This window comes from Poromitra crassiceps (assembly GCF_964638095.1).
Source record: "Poromitra crassiceps genome assembly, chromosome: 3".
Lineage (NCBI taxonomy): Eukaryota > Metazoa > Chordata > Actinopteri > Beryciformes > Melamphaidae > Poromitra > Poromitra crassiceps.
The window spans coordinates 34104350-34127823 of record NC_139625.1 but is presented as its reverse complement, the minus strand read 5'-3'; the positions used below and the strand labels follow the sequence as shown (position 1 = coordinate 34127823).

Below are 23474 nucleotides of genomic sequence, written 5' to 3'. Positions count from 1 at the left end.
TTGAACCACTGACCTGCAGGTCGTGACCCCACTTCTGTAACCCTTAAGGCTTCCACCAGCCCCTAAAACAATCTGTCAAAAGACGCACTGCTTCTGTCTGTTATGCACCGACTGTCAGGTTCAGCCAACAGACTTGGAAAACCTGCTGCAGTTAACGGGTGCAGACTCTCATGGTACAGCCCAGAGCTAACTGACGCCATGTGTTCAGTTCAGCTACAGGCGGAGCTGCACTGTAGCGTTAAATGTCTCCCATGTGGCTTCAGCCCTATAAAGTCTATAGGTTGTGGAGCGCTAGGACTGTTGCAAAGTGGTTAGCAAAGTGTTAGTGCAATAACAGCATTTACAGGGTGATAACAGCCCATTATCCTAACTAACTCAGAACTTTAATGATCATTTTGCTGCAACTGCGGCATGGTGTGCGGATGAGAAAAAGTGTTAAAAGTCTCACACAGGCCAAAAAAGATCTCTTATTTTTGTTTTTGGCAACTTGGCAATAAACTGAAATCGTCGAGTTGCTAAATTAGCGAGATAGTTGCTCAAAGAGAAAGCATCTTAAACCATGCAATATTGTACAGCACATTTCAAAACAGTAAAGTTTAGAAGTTTAGAGAAATGGTTGAAACTACTGGAGTGGTGGTGGCGGTTTGTACAAAGAACGTACAAAGAAAGTGACTTTCTTTCATGAGAATATAATATGGTGCCGTGTGCACAGCCGTGCTGCTAATTCAGGGGTTCTTTAATCTTTATTAGGCTATTTGTATCTAATGACTGAAAATGAAATGTTGCCAGATCCGCCCATAACATAACGGTAACTTACATCGTAACATAACATAACGTTGGTAACTTACATCGATGACGTTTGAGTCGACGAAGCCCAGGATCCGCTCGTCTTTGCACACCACCCCGGCGTCCTCGTCGTGGGTGCAGTCGCTGTTGCCCCAGCCTCGAGACTTGCAGTTCTCTATGCTCTTCTCACCTCCGTTGCACAGAACATTGTCCAGCCAGATTTTCCCTGCAGAGTCAGCAGAGAGTCAGCGTGGCTCCAACTCCAACTGCAACTCCAACTGGAGTGAGTCCAGTTACTATGATTTACTATGGCAATAAAGACCACAGATTTGCATTAACTCATTGCAAAAGTACAGGCTCAACACACATACTACAGAGAAATGTAAGGCACAATGTACTAACAAAAAACATCATTTTATACAGGGAGGTCAAGTTTCGAAAAATGGTCTCATGAGAATGAAATGGCTACTATGGGAACTAACATCATCTCACATCAATAGAATTGGGCTCAATGAAACCACAAGAGTCTCAGCCTCCCTGTCATACCCAATTTATGCAATTCCAAGACTGTTTAGGGTCTCCAGTATGCAGATATTTTCTAATAGAAGCCAAAAATAACACATTTATACTGCATGCAAAAAACGTCTTGTTTTTGCCAAAAACTGCAGGGAATTAGCATAAAGTGGGCATGTCTGTAACAACCCGATCTCCAAAAAAATTGTAAAATAGCAACGTTTGTGGACAAACGTTGGTATTTTACGATGTCGGCTAAGAAATTGTAAAATGGGAACGTATGCGTCTACAGCGGTGGGCGGGGTTTGGGCGTGTTTTACGGAGATTTTCTGTTTCTAACCCCTCCCCCTACTCTAATCCTCACCCTAACCACTCAGAACGTTACTATTTTACATTTTTCGAGCCGAAATTGTAAAATAGCAACGTTGGTCCATATCGTTGGTATTATACAATTTTCTAAGAGACTGTGTTGGTCTGTAAAGGGGAGACACGTGGGTACCCATATAATCCATTCTCATTCAGATATCTTGAGGTGAGAGGTCAAGGGACCCCTTTGAAAATGGCCATGCCAGTTTTTCCCTCGCCAAAATGTAGTCTAACTTTGGAGCGTTGTAGCTAGCATGGCATGGTCATGCCTGTCACTGATCCTATCGAAGTGGCTCAGGTGGCCCTCACCTTGGCCCTTGCCATATTTAGCGCTGTGGGTCCAGCCGGTGGCGGAGACGAAGCCCAGCTGGCGGCAGAGCACGTTGGCGTTGGCTATCGAGAAGTCGTCATCACAGATGGTTCCCCACTCTCCCTTGTAGAAGATCTCCACTCGCCCCTCGTTGTGTTTTCGGGGGTATCCGGTCAGCCGGAACTTTAGCCGTTCAGTCTGGGGCTGTGGGGACGGGGACGGGGATGGGGACGGGGAGGGGGAAGGGGAGGGGGAGGGGGAGGGGGAGGGGGAGGGTGAGGGGGTGCGTGAGGGCGTGGCTGCGGGCGAGGGCGTGGTGGTCTGGGCAAAGCAGAAAGGCAGCCACACCCCCAACAGTAGGCTGAAGGATAACCGGTGCCTACGTCTGGACTTCTCCATCACTTCAGCTGCTGCACACAGAGGAAAAGCAGACAGGCAGTGTCAAGTCAAGCCCAGGGTTAAACAAGGAGGCTGTTTGCTGTTTCAGCTCTTCAGTAAATCAAAAGATATTGGCCACATCATTCACGCACATTTTTATGAGATGCCGTTATCAATTTAGGAGAGTGAGAAAGAGCCAAGCCTGCACACCATGAGTTTCAAATAGGCTACAAGAGTTTAATGGCTGCAGTTACACAAGTTGATGCGGGGCCACTGTGAAGAAGAAGAAGAGTGGTTTTATGTGTGAGGCAAAAGACAGGACAGACCGTGATGCCCGCAACTGAAAACGAATGTGGGCCAGGAGCATATGTGTGTGTGGGGGGGGGGGGAGTGGCTGGGGGAGGTACATAATGGCCTCTTGCTCGGACCACACCCATCTTGGAACTCTACCTTCATTTTAATGTGTATAAAAATGCTCAGAAACCCTTAAAATTTAAAATCGGCTTTGTCAATCCCTGCGCTGGTGCACAATGCATGATGTACAGGTTAGCCGAATTGTTGTGGAGATAAACAAATGGGGACAGACGGACAGCATTTATGTCAACTACACACCTGTAAAGTTTTGTGACTGCATCTTGCATGGTTTTGATGCTATCACGCTAACAAAATCTGTCCACTCCACAGACAGACAGACAGACATAAACACCTGGCAAAGTACTCAAAACGGCTTCTCTGGTAGTTCCTGCTACAATAGGTGTCTCCTGGACCACATTTTGCCATGATGACACACAGAATCACTTAGGTGAAAACAATACCAGCCACATGCTGTTGTGGCTGGTAATAAACTGCTAATTAACATGTCATCCACTGGTGATCATGGCTGGTGGAATCAATGTTTAATAACTAGACCTTTAACAGAAAAATATGTCTTTAGAACAAAAAACAAGCATCAAAACATGGCTGGCATGTATCAAAGTGAACTAACTTACCAGCCACAGTGATAATGCTCTATAGCCATTTGGCAGGTAGTAACTTGCCCACTTTGGACTGCACCATCAGATTATCACAGATGTATAAAACAAATTGTGGTACACTCACAAACTCTGCTCCATATATTCTGCAAGCATCTGCAGCTTAAACCAAGAGCTCAAACCAAGAGGGCCCAAACAAAAGAGCTGAAAATATGCGCGGCACATGGGTGACTGAGTAAAGTAGAGAGTAGAGTTGCTCCAGAAGTCTGATTCAAACCATATGGTCAATGTTTACTTGACTCCAATGGGTGGGAAGTATAACAGGGTACATTCAAAAATATACGAAATGACCACATAACCAAGATGATCACAAAGCAGAAGGATATTTGAATTATTGGGATATTGATGAAGTTGGCAGCTTAAGTCCTGTGTTTTTCTTTTTCTTTTCTGTTTTCTCCCATTTTCTCTCCAATTGTGCTTGGCCAATTCCCCCTGCTGTCCCAGTCGTTGCTCCACCCCCTCTGCCGATCTGGGGAGAGTGGTAGACTAGCACTTGCTTCCTCCGATACATGTGCAGTCGCCAGCCGCTTCTTTTCACCTAACAGCGAGGAGTTTCACCGGCAGGACGTAGCACATGGGAGGATCACGCTATTCCCCCCAGTTCCCCTCACCCCACAAACAGGCACCTGGACTGACCAGAGGAGGCACTACTGCAGTGACCAGGGCTCATGCCCCACTGGCTTCCCACTTGCAGACATGGCCAATTGTGTCTGTATAGGAACGTCTGACCAAGCCGGAAGTACCACTGCCGTGAATTTTGAACCTGGGTCTCTACGATGGTAGGTGAGTGCTTTTACCTCTACAGTCTACACTACCCAGTCCGGTGTTTCTCAATGTCTGTGTGCAAATACTCCATTACTTGGGACTTATTACTTAGGATTTATTGAGGAAGTTTCTCTCTATTGGGTTAATATTCCTTTAGAGGATACAAGACCTCTCAGCACATTGATGTTTAACAAAGATCAAGCTGGAACAAACTGTTAAGATTATGCACAATTTTCCAGGTAGGCCTAGAAAACACATTTATTTACAACTTCTGTGACAAATATGTGAGGATGCCAGTCCACTTCTTTCCAAAAGGCTCATTATCTGCACTGAGTAATCATTCTGGTATTTCTAATCTGCTTGACCCAACAAGACACCCTTACCCTGAAAAATTCATGAACTTTTCAATCAGCCTTTTCTTAAACCTTCCTGTACACACTCCATTAGGTCCTGAGAGCTGCATAGGCCTGCTATTGATATCCTGACAGCTACACTCCTTCTTCCAGGCTCCAGCCTTTCAGCGAGCGGGGGGTTTCTCCTGCAGAGACACACATACAGTAGTGTGGTGTGTTTGGACAGAGGCCGCAAACTCCAGTTCCTGCTTCCAAAACATGTCTGAGACTGACTGCGTTGTCTGAGTCCAATTTCACAGTGGATGGAAGGACACACACATTCACAGAGAGGTTTGACCCATATCAGGGTTTTTCCTGGCTCAGAATGGGCCTTTGCGAGGTGACTACACACGACAGTAGCCTCAAGCATGATCGCACAGATCATGCTTGGGGTCGACTTTTGGGTTAGTGTATAGTCAGGGTTATCCTGAACACAAATATATCAGTCATTGTCAGAAATTATGGAGCAATGTGTTTTCACAGCACCCCAAGTTTCAGACATAGTCATTTCATTGTACAAATGTAATACTTTAACTTTGAAATTCTCTTTATTGATACAGTAAAAATACTTGATTTTAAGGTAGTATGCAGTCATGGTTGTCCTCACCTCAAATATGTCAGTCATTGTCAGGATTTTTTTAACTGGATGGACAAACCTGTCTTCATTTGTCACACGACAACACACGAATGTGGCTGGCCACACATGCTGATGGTGGCCGGTGCAATATAGTCTCTGCATTTATCTCATTCAGGCTGCGTTCCGATCAGCTAGTAGTTCTCTGTGAAGTGGACTGCACAGAGTATTGAGCCATATTACTTAAAGGGACACTCCGTTGATTTTCAACCAGCTTTGTATCATTAGAACATTAGTAGTATATCAGAAAACTGTAAACAGGTTTGAAGTCGTTCATTTAAGTTGACAGTTATTGAGAGTTGATTTGAGTAAAGTTGTGGACCAGTGATGTCATTTGTGCATGAATGTCAGGTGATGATCTTCTGCATGTTTTTAGTGGGGGTCCATACCGATGTTGTATGGAGGAATCCCAGGGGAGCATAACATGCAAACTCCACACAGAAAGGCACTTTTGATGGGCTGGTCTCCATCAGAGACCTATACATAGATGGTCATTTTGCATCCTTTGAACTTCTGAAGGGGACATTTGAGTTGCCCAATACACATTGGTTCAGATACCTACAAGTTAGACATTATGTTCAATCCAAGATTCGTGGTTTTGAAGTTCTCCCAAATGAACATGCTTTTTTTTATGTTTTGCTGAGCCCCCCTCATTCCAAGCATATTATTTCTAGATTTGTGTACCTGTTTGATGGTTGTATCAGGGCCTCTACTGAGAGGATTAGAGAGGCATGGCAGGAGGAACTTGGTGTTGAGTTATCTGACATTATTTGGGACAGGAGTCTGTCTGTGGTCCAACTTTGCTCAAATAACAGCAGACACCAGCTGATTCAATTTAAAGTCACTCATCGACTAGATCGACATCTAGATTGCACAGGATCTACCCTTCTGTCTCACCACTATGAGTGATAGGTGTCAGTTGTTAGAGGGCACACTGTCACACGCTTTTTGGTTTTGTTCTTCATTATCCGGATTCTGGGCCAAAATATTTGACTGGTACTCTAAGGCCTATGGAATAACCCTTCAACCAGAGGCGGAACTTGCCATCTTCGGCTGTTCTGAATCTTCTTTACTCCTCCTTTTACTCCTCCGCTGATCGCTGTGCAGCAATCTTTGACGCAGGGGATGACTGTCGCCAAGAGACTCATTCTAAAGGAGTGGAAGTCCCACTCTCCACCATCTTTTCAGTTGTGGCTGACGGACATGGTTTCGGTTGTGCGCATGGAGAGACTCAGGTAGGGCGAACTCACTTGGGAAGTTCTCGACTATTTGGGACCCGTTCCTGGCCTACTTTAGTCTCTTAGAACAGACGAGTTGGCTTCCGCAATTTTCAAATGCTTCCGCCATACCGTCTGTACTTTGTGGGGGAGAATCATGCACCAACCGGAATGGGAAGTAGAAAGGCGGGTCTTCCGCTCATTAGTCCAATCAGAATCCAATATGCCGCATTTTTCGTGGACACACGTGTCGTGATTGGTCGGATTCCGTCGAACTTCTTTCCTGTCTGAAGGTTTTTTTCCCAACTTCCTTGTGCATGTTCTGGGGGTGTAACGTACAGACTGTGTATAGCTGCATTCGCCGGATGTAGATGAGACAGTCTGTTTTAAGAGACTAGGCCTACTTTGACGAGGTTAGAAATGAGTGACTCGTCCAGCTACTCCAATGGACTCCTTAATTTTCTATTATTATTTTTTACAAGGCCTAAGCACCTTACACGTCTGGTAGCACTGTGTTGTAATGTTTTTTGTGTGTGTGTGTGTGTGTGTGTGTGTGTGTGTGTGTGTGTGTGTGTGTGTGTGTGTGTGTGTGTGTATATCTGAGTTTGTTTCACAATTGTTCTGAAAATTGAAAAATAAAATATTGAAAAAAAAAAGAGAAAGGCCCTTTTGACGAGATAGCCCACCTGGGCAGTAGGCGCTGAGGACATGGGGACACACCCTCAGTGCCCACAAATCGAACCAAGGACTTCTAGCTGTGAGGCGACAGTGCTACCACACTGGACCACCAAGCCCCCTCTTGGGGCTTTTGGAGGTGGATCAAACCTCTTTGGGGGTGCCAAACATTCCTCCGGCTCCATGCAGGAAAACCCTGTGAAGCAGCTGGATTCGCGCAAGATCATAATATAACAATTACATGACAAAAATCTATCTTGCCATGTTGCAATCTATTGGTTTGAATCTGAACCACCAGTGGTTTGCACCAATCAGCGTCCAGAGGCAGCTACTGGTGTGATGGTGTGATGATGACAGCGAGAAGCAACTCCATGATAGACAGATGGTTCATCCAATCATCTGCCAGCAGTTCCAGGTATTTTTTGAAAGTGCCTTCCCTTTGAAGAATAGCGTGACTCTCCCACATGTTACGTCCTGCCAGGAAATTAAAAAAAGAAGCATTCCTGGGCTACATTTCGTTATTTGGTGGTGTGGATAACAGTCTGGTGAAATATAGACAATGTGACATCACATTTCAGGAAGTGTAAAGAGCACCCCTGCAGTTGACCAGATTTTTGAATTAGGTCATTAGAGCCAACTAAATGGGCAAAAATGGCTAATTAGTGGCCAAAATGCCTCACCACAGGTTCAGCACCATGGAGAGCTCCAGAATGGAGCAGCACATGGGTGAGCAGAGTTTGAATCAGCCAGTGAACTCTGGAGCAGCACACAGGTGAGCTGAGTTACAACAATCAGTCAGTGAAGACTACTGTATGAAAACCCTCTGGGGAGAGAGAGGAGAGACTGCATGCCAACTCTGTGAGCGAGACCTGACTAAATGGCCAGTCATACACTAGTAAAAAAAAAACAGATCAGTGGTAAAGGTTAGGTTTTAGTGTCAGTACCTCAGAATCAAAGAGCGAGGACTTCTTTCTACAGCTGCCATCAAACAGGGAGAAATCCATCGTAGAAGGGGAGAGAGACCGGTTTCTCCACCCACAGCAGCAGAAAATAGAACGCAAAGCAACCAAAAGACATGTTGCAATTTGAGTAAGACCCCAATGGCCACAAACTAGTTGGCTATATTTATATGACCATACGCTCATCTTTGATTGAAAGCAACAAGTTCATGCCCCTTATTTGTGGGTTTTTGAAAGGAATTCTGTGAGACGTACTAACTGAAGTAGACGAAGAGGCACATCATCACAAAATAACTCCTGCAATACATTGAACATCAAAGATGAATGATATCTAATTTAATAGTATAATGCTGTACTTTTTTTCTTAGAGGCGCTGGACGCTGATCAAACGGATATCCAATATCGGTAATAATAACCTTGGTCCAACTCCAGTTCATACTTCATACTGCACGCTCATTTCTAGCGTCCGTAGCCTATGCTTCATGGCATACTGGCATGCTTCATGCATGCCAGTTGAGCCCCTCTCCCTATTATAGTAGTAAGATGAATATATTTGAATATGGAATAACTTACGAATGTGCGACTGGCAGCAATTCTGCAGTGTGGCTGTTTGCTCCGACACACAGGACAGGTTCAGTCACTGTTGTCCATCACAGTATCTGCCATGCACATCCCCACCACACCACAGCACAGCACAGCACAGCACAGCACAGGATTATTGTTTTATCTGTGAAGCACTTTGGTCAGCTTTGTCATTATAAACGTGCTCTATAAATAAAGTTGACTTGACTTGAGACACACTGACCTCTGACAGTGTGTGCCGTGCACATTCCACCACAGCACAGCACACACTGACCTATGAACACATCTGCTAATCAATGAAAGCATCTCCCTTTGTTTGCTTTGGTAAACTGAAACCAGCCGGGAGTGAGAATTCCTCACCAACACACCAGCTTTGACTGCTTTGCTGCAGGATGCTTGTCTTGAAAGTCAACTCTCTGAAACCGCTGATGTCAAACAAAACTGACATTTCCAAATAATATTCCATAAAATTCATATTTTAAATCACAGTTGCTTGTTATCATCAATTTAGACAGCAGAATATCCCAGAATCATGATATGATTCCACTGAAAGACGATAACTATAATATTGAATTATCACCGAGCACAAGTTCAAATGGGAAACATGGGTAGCTGAATCTTTCAAGGAATTCTGAGAAAGTATGGTTTGGGATTTCTTGGATTTCTAGAGCGAGAAGTGAAGAACCCATTTCTAAAAGGGTTCAGATACACATCACAACACAGTGATGAAATCTTTGTTTCTTTTCCAGACACAACAGTGAAAAGTCAACACTTCTCATTTGCATGGCTGATTCCACTGATAGAGATGCATTTGGGATATTACAGCCAGACTCAGATCGCCAGATATTAGGCTATAAGGCACCAGCCGCCCACTGAAAGCCATTCATACTTTTTCCAGGTCACTATTTGGCAAAGGGAAGATATTTTGTTTCCTGTTGTAACATTCCATATTCTGCATCCTGAAATTGCCCAGAGAAAGTCTCTGTTTGTACTAGCTGGATAGGGGTATTACAGAAATATTGCTGCAGATGGAGTTTGATTTAATAAGCAATATTATAGCACAGAGTTGCCTAAGAGTTATGATAACATTATGCAGGGTTCCCACACATTTTCATGGTTAAAATTTCAAAACTTTTCCATGACTTTTCAAGGATATATAGCCTAATAGAATGTACAGTAATGTGAGGTGGTGATTCTGAATCTATACCAGAAATGACTAGCCTACAGTTTAGTGCTTTAGTCATCGCATTACATGGGCTATTGAAGTAAAACGTGCATTTTCCATAAACATATGAATATAAAATACAAGAAGCATTCATATTTGTCCAGCGTCATTACACACAACAAAATTCCATTACTTTTCCCACAACTGTCAAGGATTTTACTAATTCCATACTTTCCCAGGCCTTGAATGAAAATATCATTTTAATACCATGACTTTTCCAGGTTTCCCATGGCGTGGGAAGATAATTTATGCTACACAGTTGATTTAATAATAACCCAAACAGAATGTCAATTATATCGTATTGCTCTTTTCTTCCAAATAGGACAGTTAAGTGTCAAATCACACCGAAATCACGTGTAAAAAAAGAAAAAGAAAGTTCAGTCATTTCCCCACTGGCGACTCTCTCCTGACCTTTCAATTCACTTGGGCTAATCAAACTATTATCCACGTTCTTACCTTATGTTTCCAGTATCCGGAGGCTATAACGGTTCCAATGAGGGGGGTGGGGGGGCAAGATGTGTTTTTGTTATCCAGAGGTTCATAAACTGAAACCTCCAAGACAAAAGAAAAATAAGTATCCAAACCAGCGCTAATTCATCTCCCCCAATCAAAAAAGGATCCAATTTGCAGAGGGCAGAGGTCCACCTAACCAACAGCCAATTACGCCTTTCAGCCTTTTTTGTCCGTAAATTGCCAGCTGTACAGCCTTCAGAGGAGGAGACGGGAGGAAGGAGGACGTGACTGTATGGGGGCTGGATTTTCCCTGGAAAGACACTGCCTCTTTCATGAGGGGTTCTGCAACAGGTTTTCTCCTTGCAGCATAATAACGCAAAAAAGAATGAAAATGTAACTTATTTCACACACATACAGCGTACGTGTGAAATGCGGCGTGGCTAGTAGCCTACGTGTCTTGACGACGTACGCTACGTAGCCTACGTGCCTGTCAACACGTTCAACGTGTCTGTCCAAGATTATACGCGAATTAACTGAGAAGAAATTCATTAACGATCTAAATACATCTGATGTGAGAATGTCCAAAATGTAAAATAATTTGAATAGTGCTGTAATAGTCAAAGGACTGGTGATGTTTGTGTGGTACTAGGCTGACTATATTCTTATAATAGCCTACTCCTGTGGTGACTAGCTAGTGTGTCTTTGGTGCTTTAGTGTACATTTCCTAAGAGTCTGTTCTAGCCCCCTTTGAGACTTGTTTTGTGTTGGGGCTAGTTCTACTCTTGATAGCCTATTTAAATAGCATGTTCTAAAATGTAGTAAGTAGCCTAATGTAGTCATGAGATTACTAGTCTTTCAAATTTTCAGTGAATATTTAAACTCTTGCTAAACAAATTAACTGGCCACATGCAGTCACAAAGATAAGAAACATTTGCATTTAATAATACATGTCATAAGAAATTTGAAAAGTTACAAAAATGTGTTTTCTTTGCCATTGAACATGATGCAAACAGAGGGAAAAACCATGTGAGAATTACAAATCTGTCTCATTTTGGAGATGATCACATGAAGGTCTTCAGTACAAAAACATTACAGGCACTTCATTTAAATCAACAAACTGTAGAACCATTTGCCTTAATAACTCAAACTGTCCACCTAAACTGACTGATTGACAGATATGGTGCCTATAATAATCCCTCCCATGGATTAACAATTATAACAATGCTAAAACTCACTGTGCTTGCCTACAGTTTACTGAACAGAAAAATCTGGAAAACAACTGATAACACACACAAGAAACATGGGGTTGAATTTTTCACGGTATACCCGCTAAATGTCTTTCTGATAAGCCTGACGACAGTGGTTTGACTGACCAATAAGGAAGTACAATATCACTTTTCCACCATCAAAACTATTTAAGAATAGCCTACTTTTCCACCATCAAAACTATTTAAGAATAGCCTACTTTTCCACCATCAAAACCATTTAAGAATAGCTTACTAAACAGTCTGACAGAGTACCAACAACAATCCAGACTCAACTGGTTTGGGGTCAGGTGACAGATTCATCAAATGTTTTTGCATGAAAAGTTACATGAAAAGCTTTGATTTATGTCACATGTGACATGGCTCTTCGCATTGGATTTTAGTTTTGGGGAAATTTGTATTGATTTTGATCATTTTCAAAACCAGTAGCCTACCAGTAACAGTTACCGGTAATGTCTCTATTAAAGCATACGCCTGAAGTAACAGTGACTTTGGGGGGTGTTTTTATCGATTATGGTGATTAACAAAGAAAATCAACACCCAGTTTTGAAACCTCGCTGTTTGAAATTAACATATCAGTCATGCCGACTCTGATATTAGATAATGAGTATTTAATCACAGATATTAGCAGACCTAAGTGAGTTTTGTGTATTTGTTTTAGCATACTAAAGCCCATACTAAATATGCAGTGAACCCCTGAAGATATCCAGACATCACTCGGATGGGCTGTATGTACTGAAGACACAATTGTCCATTGTGAGCATGCTCCCACAAACACGGATCTTACCCACCCAATATATATAGAGGCATGTCTTACGGAGTTGGTGAGACGGGATACGGGATACACGCAAACGGCTCACTTTTTGACACATCGCCACCCCACGTTTTCTAATCTTTTATAGCCTGGTTAAAACCATACCGGTTCTGGATGGCTAGTTTCTATCCCTATCGCCAGAATAATGCATTGAAAGAGTTGTCATGGAGTGGAGAATTGCTTGCTAAAATATATATTGCTGACATAGTCTTCATTGAGAAATGTAATTAAGTCTGTCTCGCATACTGGTGGGAATAGCGTGACCCTCCCACGTGCTACATCCTGCCGGTGAAGCTCCCCACTCTCAGGTGAAAAGAAGCGGCCGGCAACTGCACATGTTGAAGTAGCATGGTGCTAGTCTACGGCTCTCCCCAGAACGGCAGAGGGGTTGGAGCAGCGACCAGGGCAGCAGGAGGAAATCGGCCAAGTAGAATTGGGGAGAAAATGGGGGAAGGATCAGAAAAAAAAAGTCTGTCTCACACTGTGATTCCCGCTGCACTACATCATGCCCCATCCTCCATCCCCCTACTCTCACCGGAGATTTTCCTTGTGTGGAAACATCTCGTCTGGAAGGGTAACTCCAGGGAATGCCTGGACCTGATTCAACAGACATAGTCCAGAGTTCATGTCTAGAAGTGGCTTAAGAGTACCAGATGTGTGGACTGACATTTTTCCTGACAATCACATAAAAAACAAACAAAAAACACTAGAAAGGCAGAGCGTTGTTGATTTTTCAACACTTTCTCTGTACAAACCAGTGTTAGTAGACTTTCAAAATCTTCAAGGGAACAGTAGTTCTATGTATGTTATTGTTCACCACCCTTTGATTGTCAGTTTGTGTCTTATCTCAACACCTCAAACTTTACTGGCCTTTCTGGTATTAAATCTTTCCCGTGATTGTCTTTTAAGTTCTGTCACTCAGTATCACTCAATTCAACAAAACCCTCCTCACCTGGCACCCAGGCAGGATCAAATAAACCACAGAAAGCATTTAGAAATACTACTTGTCCGAGGTCCCGATACCCACTGAAGGGTAACTCGTATAGTTGACAAGACAAGTGCTTTTTAGCCAAAGCATTTCAGGCAATTCTGGTGAATTTCCTTGAGATGTCTTAAACGAAACCTTGCCAACACTGCATTCCGCCTGGCTCAAGTCCCTAATGCGAAACGTTTGTCTAACAGATGTGACACATGGTGGTTTGGACCTAATGCAGTGACTCTGAATACAATCTTAGGGCAGGAAAACAACCTTCATCCGCTGACCGCACACCGTTTTTTACAAGAGAAGATTTCTGAGAATGGGACCTCCAAACAGGCTGGGAGAATAGACTAACTTTACCCACCACAGCCAAAAGTGACCAGTGTTTGGCTGGTGGCTGCTGTTAGATCTTCACCCTGGTTTGAATTTTGGACAGTTTAAAGTGCTAATCTGCAGCAGATAGAAAAGTGCTTCTTTGGATGTGCACTTAGGATGGATTCAAAAGCTCCAGCAGGGCTCCGACGGCTCCAAAGTAACCCTAAACAAGACACAAAAAAGAAAAAAGGTTTCACTTAGTTAAATATTGGTGATTAAAAGTATTTTATTTATGATGGCGCCCATCAGGGCAGTAAACAACATTTCTGGTCTACAGGCCGTGCGTGGTAAGAGAGGGCCAGAGTTCTTACCTCATGCCGGAGGAAGAGAGCCTTCAGCTGGCCTTTGGACCAGTAGTCCATGGCGTAGGCCAGCAGCTTCATGGAGAGGGTGTTCACCCTCAGGAAGTTGCCCACAAAGACCACTCGCTCTATGTTCTTCACAAAGAAACAAAACAGAGCAGGGTGCAAATAATTAGGGCACATGCTCTTCATCATCTTAAGATGGTGTAAACATACAGTAAATGCACAAGAAATAGCAATATTTTGTGGGTTTAACCAGCTACTTCCACCCCACTTAAAGGCAAATTTATAAAAGCAGTTTCACCCAAGCAATCTGATTGACCAAAGATGATTCCCAACTATCTCTGCTGATACTGTTAATCCCATACAGAATGGCTAGGCCTGTTTTGGCTGCTATGCTGCTAACTCTTGTGGTTTCCACAGGGATGGTAAATTATCCTTCTTGCAAAGAGCACCCTCTTCAGTACTATTATTATAACACAATCTCATCTCTATTTTGCCTAACATTAAAATTGCATTGTCTTGGCCATGTAAAAGAATACAGTGATTCCCTGTATTAGCACATGGAATAACACATTTGTGCAAGCATAAAAACGTCATCAACGTCAACGTCATCATCACAAGGACAGATTAACATGAAAAAGGCTGGTATAAAGTAGAAGACCCAACTATGAAATCAAATCATGTGAAACTTACTGATTAAGGCTGTAAACTCTGTTCACATGACTGCAGTGCTGATTGCTGAATAAAGACTTTTTTTTTTGTTGAAAATCACAATGGAAATAAACCCTCAGGTTTTCTTGTGTTTTTAATCCTCTGTCATTTTGAATCCTATATGGAGACTGATAGTATGTTCAGCCGATCATGTATGTTTTAAATTTTGTCAAATACAATTAACTAACTAACTGACTAACGGACACCTCTGGCTTGGACGTGTAAAAGAAGGCTGTATTGGTGTGGAAATGCAGCATACCTCCTCTACGCCTTCATAGCCCTGTACAATGCTGCTTGATCAAGATGCCACAAGGCAGCACCGTAAAGAGGCTGAACGCACAGAGGAAACAGACAGCATGGGGGACTGGAGGGAAGCCATTATTCCACAGAAAGCCTGTTGAAACCCTTCATGTGGTGGTGTCCTGATACCAACATTTTGACCGTGATACCAATACTAAGTAAGTTCAATATGATACGATGCGGCAAACAAGAACATCATCAACCGATGTGCTACCAGTACACATTTGACTTTTTTGGGATTGGATGTTGTTGTTTTTTTTGGTTGGGTGTCTGTCTTTGATAGCTCTCTAAGCTGAATGGTAGGGCTGTGGGATATGACGATATATACCATTTTCATGGCAGAAAATATCATTTCACATTCGTATATAATCATATCATGTTACAAACCACACTCTTTACGGCAATATTGTTCTCAATTTAGATAACGCTTTGCTTTCGTCAGTCTGTTTTTTTACTCACCTACACACACCACCAGTCCACACCCGGTTCTGTCAACCAGCCCCTTGCATCCCTTTATCAGCCAGCGAATAAAGGGCAAGGAGAAGTTATCTCCACTTCGTCAGCATCTCCAAGTATTTACGCCGTGTGCCAAAACATCATCTCTCATCATCCCAAGGAAATCCATTGAGGAGCCGACAGCAAAACGTCTCTGGAGACTTGACAACAGCTGTTGTAATCTTAGCTAACTAATTAGCCAACGAACTAATTAACTAACCCTAGCTGATAGCAGCTGTCACCAGCCTTGAGTTGGCAAAAGACGGGTGACCAATTGACAAAGCTTTGGGTTATGCTTCGGTTAGCTTTCGCTTATATATCTATAGTTTACTTGGCTTTGAGTTTTGTTGGATAACAAGGAAATTCCGGAGTGGAGTATTTTTGTTGAGTGAACTGAACTACATTGAACTGGTAACATGGAAATCCTGAGGTAGAGTATTTTTTCTTCCTTTATAAACTGAACTGGGGAATTGGACTGAACTATAATGAACTTTTCTTCTACCCGTTTTGCTCGAATATAATCTTTGAAAATTGAACTGGTGGTGTGGTTCAGTTTGTGTTTCATTCTACTGCCCTGCAATTAATTATCAATTAGTTTATGTTGTAAAGAAAATAACCAGGCTTCATCTGTATTCTGAATGCATGTATCCTGTGGGGTTTGACATTAACTGAAACTTTTGAATGGTTTAAACTTGGTCAAACCGCTACATAAATAAATGTCCATTTTATATAAACTATCCGTTAAATCTACAGAAAATATCCTATATCGTGATAATTAGGGCTGTCAATCAACTAAAATATTTAATCGCGATTAATCGCATGATTGTCCATAGTTAATCATGATTAATCGCAAATTAATCGCACAATTTTTTTTATCTGTTCTAAATCTACCTTAAACCGAGGTACCTTAAACATGGGAGCTTTGTGCAAAGATGCACTGTTGTATTAATATGGGTAGTAGCTATTATCATTAGTATGGGTAAGTATTTGGCCATTGGTATATTGTTATTATTGCTACTAGTTACTGGGAATACACATCTCTCAGGATGCTCTGTGTGAAATTAACCTGCTATCCAGGAGCAGCTGTGTGCCAGCTCTCTCTCCCCCTCTCGCTTTCTCTCTCGGCCTCTCTCTCTGACTCCGGTCTGGTCGCCCTCCCGTCTTTCTCACTGTCTGCCTCTCTCTCTAGTCTCTCCCTCTCTCCGCCCCCCGCTCTCCGTCTGTCTGTGTGTGTGTGTGTGTCTCTCTCTCTCCCTGCAACGGTCTGATCGCGCTAACGCGCTCTCTCTTTCTCTCCCTCACCCAAAATGCGGGACATCTTCTCAATTTTAAGCTGAACTTGCCATTATAACAATTTTCTTCCTCCTTTTCTGCTCACGGAGGTTTCTTTCTGCTTGATATCAACGTTACTGCTTCCTGATTTCCAAAACTACGGCGCGGACCAAGGCTCAAACATCACAGAATGTGCATGCGTTAATCGCGCGTTAAAAAGATTAGTGGCGTTAATAGGAATTTGAGTTAACGCGCGAATAAAGGGGTTAACGCTGACAGCCCTAGTGATAATATATTGATATTGGGATATGAAATTACCTATATTGGGATATGAGATTTTGGTCATATCGCCCAGCCCTACTGAATAGTTCGATTTTGCTCCTGGTATGAGTTTGTCAACCAGTCTAGGTGAACTGAGATTCTAGTGAAGCAAAGACAGCATGAAAACAATCTTCAGCAGATAGGGTGGGGGTGGGACTGACCTCATTGACCGCACACATCCTGGTGATAGAGCCGATGTTGTTGGTGATGCTGACCAGTGTGGCTCTGGCCAGGTCCTCTTTGGAGACAGACTCCCTTTTCTCTTTAGACACCATGTTGCCAAAACTACCAAAGCAAAAATATGATTCACTGTTACAGCAACAGCAGTGAACAATGGTCTGTTTTCTTAGGAGTAATGTGTACGTCACTTTGGATAAAAGCATCTGCCAAATGGGACATTGTAAATGGAGTATTATGTAATATTCTGCCTTCTGGAAGAGCACAAATCTTTTGTTTGGAATCAATCAAGAAAGCTAAATTTAGCATTATCCTGGAATTCATGGGATATTTGTGTGCCACTACTGACCTTTTCTGATTACTTTTATGCAAGGAAGCCATGCCTTTGTTCTTTATCAATATTATATGCACTTATTAGGTGTCAAGTAAAAAAATTTTTTTATCCAAAACAACAGTTTCCAGAAATCATTAAAAAACCCCGATGTTAATACAAATTTGTTTGGTTTAATAATTAGACTGAAAATAGACAAAAAATCAGTTGCCTCCTGGTTCATTAAAAAGGTTCCTCTGTGTGGATCTGCCACAAATAGATAAAAAAAACAACGCTGGTTTAAGTCCTACCTTGACGCCACAGCCCAGCCTGGCAGCCCAAACCTCTCGTAGTCTCCGCCATAGATGTCACGCACCAGTTTGTCCACGCGGGTGCTTTCCCCCTGAGAAGCCATTTCTAGGGCTTCCTCGAAAGTAGAGCAGCCAGTGAGAAGGCAACACAAACCCAGGAAGGTCCCACCGCCCAGGCTGCCAACACACGGATGAAAAGACGATGTTATAAGACAACCTCCAAATAAAAAAAACATGACATGCATCTGGAATATTAGCTGCCTGCTCCACTGGGCAGCAACTGTGACATCACATTAGTTGTCTGAAAATTAGGGGCAAAAAGCAGCATGTCTCTGCTACCAGTGGATACATTACAAATGAATAACTCCAACAAGGTTAGGCAGATTCTTCAGATTCTCGATGAAAATACGCTCATCTTGTGTTTCTCTCGCAGCACAAAGAACAGAGGGCCATTATGTCGAGGCAAAACCAAGTGTTCATGAGCCGGACAAGAGTCCCTTTCAAAGCCACCAGACAGAGAAACCACCAGTGAAGAGAATAGGAGCAGTGAAGAGAATAGGAGGAAAAAACACTGAGCTGACCAATAGCTAAACCTTCAGTTGAACAAACGTTATTCAAAATTCAACCTAAACCCAAATCAAAGTAATAAATAAATAAATAAATAAATAAAGCTTTGGCTTAAGCTCATGAGCAAACAGATGGTAAAGGAAGTGGTCTGGTCACTGGCAGCTTAAAAAATTCTGCTACTTTTAACACCATGGCAGGAGGGAGACATGGAGGGCAGGCATCATCAAACACCGACCACACACACACTGCCCACCCTGCACCCTCCTGTAACCACACACACTGCCCACCCTGCACCCTCCTGTAACCACACACACTGCCCACCCTGCACCCTCCTGTAAAAAACAACAACAACCCTACATCACCTTCAGTGATCAATTCAGTGGTTTGGAACCTATATATAAATGTGTCTCTTACTTATATCGGTATATATTTTTTGTGTGATCAGGAAAATAATTCCACCTGCTAAAGTCGATTAATTTCCACTGAGGTCAGTAAGTCAGTGTGTACTGAACAATTTGGACACTTTTGCAGGTATCCAAACAGTGTTTCTGGATTCTTCTCCATTCTAAATACCAGTAAACTGTTGAAAAGTGGCAGGAGTCCAACAGCCATCATGACCAGTGGACAGCAGATCTCCTACTGCTGATTATTACCTGGTCCCAGTGACTCGTTTGTAGTTATTCTCAGAGTAGACGGCCAGGATGCTGACCCCAGACCCGATGTTGACCAGCAGCAGAGGGTAGGGGTTCTCCAGTGTGTAGGGCCTCTGGACGCAGCGCTCGGGGTCCGTGGGGTTTTCAAAGTAGTAGCACTCTGAGGGCCCGCTGGACACCACCGAGTCGATGTACAGCACCCCACGGATCAAACAGTCCAGCTCATCCAGCTTGTGAAGCTGCAGGTCAGCCATCTTGTTTCAGGAAAGAGAACACGGAAAACATGATTGAGGGGATGTGGCCAGGAGAACACACAAAGAGGCAGGAAACAGGGGGAGGAAGAAAAGGGGTGAGCGGATTGAATAGAATGGGAGTTGTCTCAACATAGAATATGGTCACTGCTGGAGGAAATGTAACAACACCATGGCCGACCACTTTCATACTTTTTGGGACTGTGCTGTAATCCAACCATACTGGCTGGGAGTAGTAGCTGAGATAAATACAATAATGGGCCTAAGGCTTAATCATTTTTAGTACAATTTACTTATGCAATATACCACACAAGCTCAATTCACATGATAGATATATTCTCCACATACTGCTTGCAGCCAGTAAAAAAGCCATAACGAGGAAGTGGTTGAATGTAGAACCTCCAACAAAATCAGAGTGGATAGGGCTTGTAAAGGAAATTTACAACATGGAAAGTCTGACCTTTTCTTTGAGACTATGCATGGACAAATTTGTCAACCACTGGATGAGATGGTCTCTGTATCTGGGTAGATCAAGGGATCTCTGAGGGGTAACCTATAGTTGATCCATTCACTCTGTATACTGTGTTTCTCCCCCCCCCCCCTCCCGTTCTCTCCATGTGATAATCCCCATGGGATGTGATTGTTGAATGTCTCATATGCAACCCACAGCAATTCTGTCAACTAGATGTGAAGAAATGGAAGTGCTCCTTCAGGACCTATTATTATTGTATTTGAGTTTGTATTTGTTCCCTCCACTAATGTCTGTCTCTGTCATGTGTACTGTACTTGTATGTCTGTTCCTTTGCATTTAAAAATGGAAAAATTGAATAAAAACAAAGTATAAAAAAATAATGGGAGTTGTCTCAAGAAAAAAAGAAAAAAATCACAATCTCTGCATCCTCTCGCATTCAAAAATCCACAGTAAAGTTGCATTTTCTTTATTTACTAGGCAATTATAGCACATTCCCCCTTATTTTAGGAGAAATTGAATACAACAACCATGATCTAGCTCCCTACCATCCATCCCTCCCTCCCAATCAACCACTGCTGTCTAATAAGGTCAGGAATAAAAAAAAAGGGATGTTTAACAGTGTCAGAATATAAAGTTGCTTTGATATCTGACAGGGCTGGACAATATATCGATATTGTGATATGAGACTAGATATCATCTTAAGATTTTGGATATTGTAATATCGTGATATGCTCCAATTGTTGTCTTTTCCTCATTTTAAAGGCTGCTTTACAGTAAAGTGATGTCATTTTCTGAACTTACCAGACTGTTCTAGCTGTTCTATTATTTGCCTTTACCCCCTTAGTCATTATATCCACATTAATGATGATCAAAAATCTCATTGGTAAATATTTTGTGAAAGCACCAATAGTCACAATATCGATATTCAGGTATTTATTTGATCAAAAATATTGTCTTATGAGGTTCGTGGAATCGTAATTAATTATTATTGGTATTTCTTTTTTCCTTTATTGGGTAGGGCACAGCAGAGAGAGATGGGATCCCAGGCCAGATTCAAACCCAGGATGTCGTGGTTGCATGCTGCACGCCTGTCAGACTCCTAATGCAATTTCACAATTCTCACCCATTTTCCTTCCTGTTCGCCGCCTGTAAAAGCAGACACACATGAGCTGCGGACCCACCGTGCGGAAATCAGACTCGAACTTGTACGCCCCACCTCCGGTGGCACAGAGGGTGGTGTGCAGGCTGGAGAAATGCTTGCTGCGGCCCATGTGCAGGAAAGCGGGCAGGTCGTGGGTGGGGAAGCGGATGCAGTGCAGGCAGCCCGTGCGGCCGCACAGCGTCAGGTCCTGGAGCTCCAGGTGCACGTCCCTGACGCCCGTCTGGCCGTACGCCGTGTGCGACGTCAGGTACCTCCGGATGCTCTTCAGGTTCTCCACCTCCTCCTGCTCCTCCTCCGCTGTGATGTCTTTGGGCTCAAAGTACACCAGTTTCACCAGAGTGCCTCCAATATCCATGCCAAACCAGGGAAATGCTGCAGAATATGAAATATGAATACATACAAAAGACATTATTTCACTATTGATCTTGTAGAACAAAAATATTTTTTATAGGGAAAAATAAATGTATATCTTAAGTAAAATGCTTAGTGACACTGAAGACTAATGTACTGATTTCTCAGTGTTGGCCCTGATAATAGCATGCAGCTACATCCTCATATAAGCACCAGTACAGTGTGTACTATAAACGCCATCTTGTTGCAAAATAGGTCCTGGCTATTTAACGTTACTGCCATTGGTACTATGTAATACCAATATCAAATGATTTTTTTATAGTACTTCTAGCATACTTCTTACGTCATATCGATTTCATTTTGCGGCATTTGCGTCCCCCATTAGCTTACTGTAACGTATTTATATTTGCAAATCTCGACATTTTTAACCAGTGTCTTTTGTGGAACGCCTTCGATTTTTGTAAACATGCAACGGTACAACTCCAGCGAATACACCAAGCCCAAAGGCAAGCTAGTAACCGTAAGGTGAACACACATACGCGGCCTGCTTTTCTTCACCGAGTCGATGCGATGCCTCGTTGTGGAGTTGGAGGTCTTGCGGGCCGGGGTGGCGCTTCCCCCGGGCGTGGCTGGCTCATTGTCGGGGTCGTTTCTGAAAGAACCGCCGGCTGGCATCTCCTTCGTTGACCGAGGCTGCTTCGTGGGCGTTTCATCGTCGTCGTCGGAGGGTTCCTGGTCGCGCTGTTGGCCATTGAACGCCATTTAATTTTATGAACAATTGGCTACATATGCAGCACGTTATGATCAACTAAACCGTTAAAATGTTGATGGTGTATGTGGGCAATGCTGTATGTGCTGGCTAGCGCGATGAGAAGGCTAATTAGCTAAAATAGCTGTGTCGTTTTCTATGCAGACCAAGCTGAAGAGGGCGGAGCCAGTGTTTGATCGATGGAAGCCTGAACCAATCAAAGTACGAGTATGCCTAACCTCGCGTCACCTAGTCTGGGCACCTTCCACCCCGCTTTTTGTCATGGGGCGTAAACCACGGAACCAGAATGAACACCGGAAGGCAGTGCGCCAAAAAACATCTGTGTTGCTGTTAGCTTGATGTCTCTTCCCTCGTTTAATTGTCTGATGCAAAGCTTCTGTATTGGCTTAAAAGATGTGAGATTGTGAATCCGCAATGTTTCTAAAAGAACTTCGGTACGTCCATCTTTTGTTTTGTTGTTTGCCGTTCTGATACTTGGGTCAAATTGTCAAGTTAACATGAAAGTTGACGAGCTAGAAACGCTGCCATCCGGTCTAGGGCGGGCTCTAGGCCGGAACCAGTAGGGTGACAAAATCAATTGTGGGCGGGAGCCAGGCTCTTTCTCGCCGAGAAGAGCCTGGTGACGCGAGGTTACGCGTCACCAGGCTCTTCTCGGCGAGAAAGAGCCTGGCTCCCGCCCACAATTGATTTTGTCACCCTACTGGTTCCCGCCTAGAGCCCGCCCTAGACCGGATGGCAGCGTTTCTAGCTCGTCAACTTTCACGTTAACTTGACAATTTGACCCAAGTATCAGAATCCTCTTTCACCGTTTTGACCGGTGTGTCAGGCGGTGGTGGCGGAGATGCCATATTGCATAAACGTTTTGTTTTATGTAACGCTAGCTTTGTTTTGATCAGACTCTAGTTTAGGTAACATCACCGCGTCAAGCTAACGGCAACAAAGACGTTGTTAGGCGCATTGCCATCCGGTGTTAATTCTGGGTCCGGGGTTTACGCCCCCATGACAAAAAGCGGGGTGGAAGGTGCCCAGACTAGAGTATGCCAGGCAGTCAAACTCGGAGTAACCTAAACTCGGAGTGAGGTTTTTCCAGAGCTGTGTAGATGGAAGAGTCCCGACATCTCCATTCACTCCAATGGACCAGTTTTTTACATTGAGCTATATTAAATAATACTATTAAATGTATATAATGTTGATGGTTGATGGTGGTTATTTTTTACTCTCAAGAGTTCCAGGAAGTAAGGTCCTGGCAGCACTGTCGAGTTGCAGCAACATAGACAGTTTGTGTTGTCCTTTGGAGAAAAAAAATCCCCTTGAATCAAATTGTATGT

At 43.2% G+C, this 23474-nt stretch overlaps 2 protein-coding genes across 5 annotated transcripts in view; both read right to left on the bottom strand.

The window, feature by feature from the left end:
* The window catches only part of loxl3b (lysyl oxidase-like 3b), a 53545-nt gene extending 43206 nt beyond the window's left edge, over positions 1–10339 (bottom strand). For 3 of the 4 annotated variants that reach the window (XM_083634212.1, XM_083634214.1, XM_083634215.1), the window contains exons 1-4: positions 10290–10339; positions 8600–8685; positions 1975–2385; positions 849–1012 (exon numbers count right to left, since the gene is read on the bottom strand). In XM_083634212.1, coding sequence (XP_083490338.1) covers positions 849–1012; positions 1975–2374 — 564 coding nt within the window. In that variant the 5' untranslated portion in view covers positions 2375–2385; positions 8600–8685; positions 10290–10339. The remainder of the gene's footprint in view (positions 1–848; positions 1013–1974; positions 2386–8599; positions 8686–10289) is intronic. The other variant, XM_083634213.1, reaches the window with a different exon arrangement.
* An 866-nt stretch (positions 10340–11205) lies between these two features.
* pank2 (pantothenate kinase 2) lies at positions 11206–22238 on the bottom strand. The gene is made up of 7 exons (XM_083632900.1): positions 21917–22238; positions 21046–21398; positions 19142–19395; positions 17922–18098; positions 17285–17408; positions 14031–14156; positions 11206–13882 (listed from the first exon to the last, which is right to left on the bottom strand). Exons 1-7 carry the CDS (start codon positions 22137–22139, stop codon positions 13832–13834), a joined length of 1308 nt encoding a protein of 435 aa, XP_083489026.1. The 5' UTR covers positions 22140–22238; the 3' UTR covers positions 11206–13831.
* Between the last annotated feature and the right edge of the window lie 1236 nt (positions 22239–23474).